Source organism: Serinus canaria, chromosome 4A, assembly GCF_022539315.1.
Source record: "Serinus canaria isolate serCan28SL12 chromosome 4A, serCan2020, whole genome shotgun sequence".
In the NCBI taxonomy this organism is placed as follows: Eukaryota; Metazoa; Chordata; class Aves; order Passeriformes; family Fringillidae; genus Serinus; species Serinus canaria.
Genome location: NC_066318.1, coordinates 13,136,463 through 13,142,462, shown reverse-complemented (window position 1 = coordinate 13,142,462; position 6,000 = coordinate 13,136,463). Strand labels below are relative to the sequence as shown.

The window sequence follows — 6,000 nt, the reverse complement described above, 5'->3', positions numbered from 1 at the left end:
TGTGCTCAATTCATATTTATTGTTAACTCCTGGTCATGGCGAGGCAGGCAGAGCCCACTGCACCGCTGAGCCTTCTCCCCACACGGGGCAGCCCCTCAGGGACGGAGCCCGAACCCCACAGGCCCTGCCGCCATGTCCCCCTCCATCCCAGCAGCCCCCGCGCTGCTCGGACCGTCATTCTCTTCGTCTCGCCCCGCAAGGCCCCGCAAGGCCATCGCTCCCCAGGGCCGTTACTCGGCGCCGTTTCAGGCCTCATCACCACCCGCACCGCTCCCGCCTGAGCGCGGCCCGGGCCGAGCCGGGCACACGGACACGGGGCCGCGGCCCCACACGGACACACACCCCCCGCCATACGGGCCTGGCTGAGGGTGCCGCGCGCCCCGACCAGCGCCGCTCAGCCTGCGCGATCTGATTGGCCGGCAGTGGCGGTCACTCAGGCGCGCGGAGCGGCACCGCGCGATCCTATTGGCCACCAGGGCAGTCACTCCTGCGAGCGACGGGCGGGGTGGGGGGGGCGGGACCTCGGCCCGCAACTGCCGGGTTCGCGCGCGCCCCGCGCCACTGCGGCTGCGCGCGCTCGGGGCCGTTACAGAGGCGGCGGCGGCGGCGGGTGGGCGAGCGAGCGGCGCGCGCCGGCCCCGGGGCCCGCTCCCGCCCCGCCCCCCCCGCGGTCACGTGACGCGGGCCCCGAGCGCTCGCGTGCGAACCGGGCGCCCTGCGCGCGCCCCCCGCGCGCCGCCCGCCGCCGTTTCGGTTTCATTTCCGGCGGCCCCGGGCCCGGAGCGGCGGCGGCGAGCGCAGCCCCCGGCGCTGCCCCCCACTCCCGCCCAGGGTGGCCACACCCCCAGGCTCGGCGTGAACCGAGCGCCCCCGCCCCGCACACACACACCGCTCCTCCCCCGCCTGCGCCGGCACAGAGAAAGGGAAGGGAGGCGGCGCCGGGCCCGGGTCTCCCGCACCGCGCACAACATGGAGGAGCTGGTGGTGGAGGTGCGGGGCTCCAACGGGGCCTTCTACAAGGTACCGGGTGCTCGCGGCCGGGCCGGGCCCCAGGGGAGGGAGCGGGCACAGCAACGGGAGGAGGAGGAGGAGGCGGCGGCGGCTCCTCCTCCCCGCGCTGAGGGAGAGCGGAGGCCCTGGGGCAGGAAGGAGGAGGGCGAAGCAGGCAGGGGTGGAGGCCGCGGCGGGTCCCTCGCGGTGGCCGCGGAGAGCGAGCCGGGGGCCGCCGGGGCTGAGCGGACTCGAGGCCCGGTGAGGAGGGAGAGCAGGGAGGCCTCGGGCCTTCCCCCTTTGTGGGAAGGGGTGCCCGGGGCCGCCTTGTCCCGGCGCTGAGCGAGGATCAGCCCTGGGATGGGGCATTAATTGCTAAATCCTCAGCTTTTGTCGCTACTTAAGGAAAGTCTCTCTCGCCGTCCGGGTTTCCAGGAGAGCTGCACTGCATGAGCACGGCCTGGAAGGCGGGGAGAAGGGGGCCCTCGTTAATACACATTCCTGATGAAATGCTCTGGTGGATTCTTGCTCCTAATGCCATGGCAGGGGAAGCTGCCTAGCGATATTAAAGACAGCATTGCTTGGCCAGATATATCTGTGCTGAGTTCCTGAATACATATAGATATCAAATGTGCTTCTTCTTACTGAAATTATCTAGTGGCATTGCATGTTTGTTTCCAAGCCCTTGTGCTTAATAAAGCCAACCCTGAGCCTTGAACATGTGAGCACTGAATATGTTTTATTAATACCGTGTAGTATTGTGTGGCTTTGCATGAGTTGGGTTGTATTAATCAGCTTATTAATAGGGTATAATTCGTAGTTTTACAGAAGATAAAATTTGGGTAAGGTTGGTTTGGGCCTACTCTCATTGACCTGTTATCAATATACCAGGAAAAGCCATGGATCAGTTTCTGTCAGTTTCCCATGGTTTAAATGATCCTAGGACTTTAAAAATTGGGCCTAGTTATAGTGCAACATCCAATATTTATGTTAGCAATGAAGGACCGGGTAGAGTTTCACACTCACGTGTTCCTGTGGTAAGCCAGGTAGATATCCAAATGATGTAGTTCCAACACCTCTGAGTTTTTCTAAGAAAAAAAGATCTCTTAAAAGCTTATTTTTAAAATGCATGTGCTAATATGCTAGTATCCTATTCTGAAAATAATTTAAAAAAAAAAAGTATGTAATACTAACCAGTGGTAAATAAGCATCCTGTGAGCTCACAGTGCTGTAGTCAAAGTTCTAGGTCTGTATATTGCTTCCTAGAATTAAATTATCTAGCTCTTTAAAAATCAGTTTTAGGTTTTTAAAGGTACAGTATTTGGTCAGAAAGAAGCAGAAGGAGTAAATGCATTGCACATTAGAACTTTTAATGAGGCTTCTATCAAATTATAGTAGTTACACAGTGATGTGAAGGAGATGATGGTGATAATGACATGGTACATTGTTTAGTGACAAATATTGAATAAACCTGGGAGAATTGAAAGCTTCTGAAACTTTTATTTTTTATGTTCAGGTTTGACACTATGGGGCCCTTTACCCCTTGTGTGTAGGTGAAAGCTTAATTTGAGCATATGTTCATGGAAGCTTGTTCATGATTTAGTGTATCCAGGTTCTAACACAGAGATTGCCCCAAGCAGTATAGTTATGTTTGTCCTTAACTTTTAGAAATTTTGACAGGATTTTTTTGTTTCTTCTTTATTACTAAGAAGAAGACAAACAGCTTTATTACCAAACAGCTTTGGCTAAAGGGAGAAATGGGCATATGGTTTTATCTGTTTTTACCTGAATTACCCCTTGAGATGGAGCATCACGCCTAAAATAAATGCAACTTTTTTTTTTTTTTTTTTAAAGAATAAAAAAGTGGGAGTTGTTTTACACTCTCATGCAATAATGTTCAGTATAAACCAGTAATTTTCCTCTGGTTTCCCCTAATTTGAATTACTTGAATTCTAATTACAGATTTTTCTTTCATCATGATGTCTATCACTCTGTTGTAAAGTACTATATCTAATTTTTTTTCTTGTGAGTTTTATGCCCATCTTAGAGATTGGCAATTCAGTTGTGAAAAATGAATGTTGACCCAGCATAGCAAGAAGTGTGCAGTGATGTCAAGTTAATTGCAGGATGATTTTATTTTTTTCATTTTAGAAGTTTCTTTAAGCAGCCTCCTGAGAAGTGATTTACGGCAGTAATGTTTCAAACAAACCAAAAGCAAAATAATTCTTTTATTCAATCTCATGATTTACTGATAACAGGTGAAGATTTATTTGGCTTTGAATATTTCTGAATTAATGAGAATATGTAAATTTTTTGGAAAAATACACCTCTCCTGTTTCTAAGACATGGAAGGAGGAGGAGTATGAGGCTGCTGTGGTCAGGATGGGATGAAGTGGCTCAAGTAGGCACCCAGTTTTGGCTTCAGCTTTTCATCTCCTCCTTGTAGGTCTTTCTGAGGACCTGAATAATTTTGAATGTACCCACCAGCATCTGGATCTTGACAGTACAAAACTGCCCACCTAAGCCCTGCTGAAAGTAACAAAGCAGTGTTTTCTGAGATATATCCAGAGGATTCATGTCCCACACAAAACATAGGAGATGGTTTGAGGATGCCTTCGTAGCCAGCTGTAAGATTTGAATTAAAATTTCGTCCTGGTCAGGTGCACTGGAATGCTGGAGTGTGTTGATGTGACTGCTGTAGTGCAGGCCAGTTCTTTCTGAATGGAATTAAAATACTGCTTAGTGCATACTTTGTGCTCTCATGATTTTCTTTACTCCTTGCCTAAGATGAATGATTCCATCGAAAGCACAGTGCAGTAAATGGGTATGATTCAGGGATAATTGACAGTCTGGTACCTAGAGATGCTTAGTCATGACTTGCTATGTGGTTGGGCCCAGAATCCTTGGAAAGAAAATGCTAGATTTCCTTACTTATTTTATGAAGACTGGTCCTACAACCACACCAGGACTGTGAATCCAAGGGGAGGAAACTGCCTTTTTGCAGCTCACAGGCAGGTAACTAAATCTTGAAGGTGTGCAGTATTAGGATGTATCTTCTTGTGCCTTTTCTTGTACAGGAGTAGTAAGTTGGGGTTTGAAGTTGTTCACAGAGGACTAACAAACAGCTTTTGCTTCATCTTTTTGGGATTAGCTTTAGGTATTTCTCTCTAAAAGGGGACATGCTGGATGCCTTTCCAACATGGGATTGATTTTTCTTTTTGAGTTTGGGAGTGATTCTCTCTTGTGTCCTCTGCTAAAGATGGAAAGCATCCTGTTTATGAGGCAGTCAGTTTTGTGATGGTGTTTGTTGTTAATATCTATATGTTGTCTGTAACACAATTTTTGCCACTTCTTGCTCTATAACCTTGTGAAACTCTTCCACGTTTTATCCCAGTAGTTTTAGCACCTTGCTGTTTGCTTGGTTTTATAGATAACTTCAGTGAAGCTACAGCTGATAAAATAATTCATCTTTCTTACTACTTTATTACTCTGGGTCTCACTATTAGCAACTGTTCCTGTGGCCCTCTGTATCCATTTTTTTTCTTTCAGTGTTCCATACAGACACCCTCAGCCAATATCTCCAGTCTCTTTGTACATTCATGAGCCTGTCTGCTCAGTCCTTCTGAGGATGACCGTCTGTACGCTTTCCCTTGTCTGGTGACCATTTCTGTGACTATTTTTCTTCTCCCTATTCTGTTCCTTTGTATATCCAGCCTTTCTCAGACTTGATTATACACCGAGTTCCCTTTTGACATTCTCCTTCCAACAGGTATGAAATGTTACAGAACGGTTACACTAACCATAGATGCACGTTTGTTATCAACATAGCCTTCTTCATGTTAAAAAGCGTATTTTCCCTACTTCCCTTTCTTACAGCTAATTATCCTCCTTTATTAAAATGGTTGCAATGCTCATAACTGATGATGTGAGCAGACTTTAAAAAAGCAAAATTTCATGGCAGTGGAAGCCTTTATTTTTTTCCTTTGAAGTGTCCATTTAGCATAAAAATAAAAATATGCTGGTGTTTCCAATGATTCTTATTTTTTTAACAAATAATTTGTAAAATTTAGACCATATATTCAGCATATAGCCATTCTTAGAATGTGAATGCTTATGTGTTTGAGAAATGCCATGCTGTAAACTTTTTTACTTAATTATATCTGAAGCATGGAGAGAAATGAAATGGTTTATGTGACTCAGAGTCAAACTTGGTGTAGAAAACTTACCACATTTGATTTTTTTTTTCCATGTTAGAGAAGAAGAATCAACCTTTGCCATTACAAAATGTGCTTCTGTTCACAATTTTGTGTACTTTTTCTTGCTATTTCTGCTGTTAGCAATAATGGTATGTCAGCTGCATCAGTCTTTCACTGTCCTGTTGCCTCATTTTGCTTCTGTCCAATTTCACTTTGTTTTTAAGGCATTTCATCTTTGTGTCCAAATTCATCAGAGCCACTGTTCTGTCCCTTCGTGGGGGTGCATTTTAAGCTCATATATCTGCACCGTTATGTTTGAATTTCCATGCCTACTTAGACTCTATCTCAAAAAGGCTGATGAATGCTTATTGTATTTCTCATGAAACTCATGAGATCAGAGCCTCTTCTCTACCTTTACTGACATCTGGGGCTGGCTTGTCCTGTGTCTGTTAATTTAGCTTATGGTGTTAAAAGCTTCATTTCTTTTTATCATTGTGTGTAATTTCACAAGTATTACAAAAACAAGACTGTCAGACAGTTGGGATAAGTATTAATTTTGGTTTCCCAAAGGCATTGCTGCTTAAATACTAGTTTAAGGAAAACTTAGAAATGTTTCAGACCTTTTCTGTTGTACTTGAAAGTGTACAAATTGAAATATATAGTGCTGAAGAGTCCAAATACATTTTTGTACTACAGATCTGTTTAAATATTCATATTGGAGGAAAATTGACATGATGCTGTGGTCCAGACAATTGTAAACAGATGTGATACGTATCTGACATTTTTGTGTGACACAAGAAACTGAACAACAAGG

General features: G+C 45.9%; 1 protein-coding gene across 3 annotated transcripts in view; it reads left to right on the top strand.

Annotated features, from left to right (window-relative positions):
* Positions 1-668: 668 nt before the first annotated feature.
* Positions 669-6,000, top strand: part of FMR1 (fragile X messenger ribonucleoprotein 1) — a 30,061-nt gene continuing 24,729 nt past the window's right edge. The window contains exon 1 of one of the 3 annotated variants that reach the window (XM_030228857.2): positions 669-1,020. In XM_030228857.2, the coding sequence (XP_030084717.1) occupies positions 970-1,020 (51 nt within the window). In that variant the 5' untranslated portion in view covers positions 669-969. The remainder of the gene's footprint in view (positions 1,021-6,000) is intronic. The other 2 variants (XM_009090314.4, XM_030228858.2) reach the window with 2 other exon arrangements.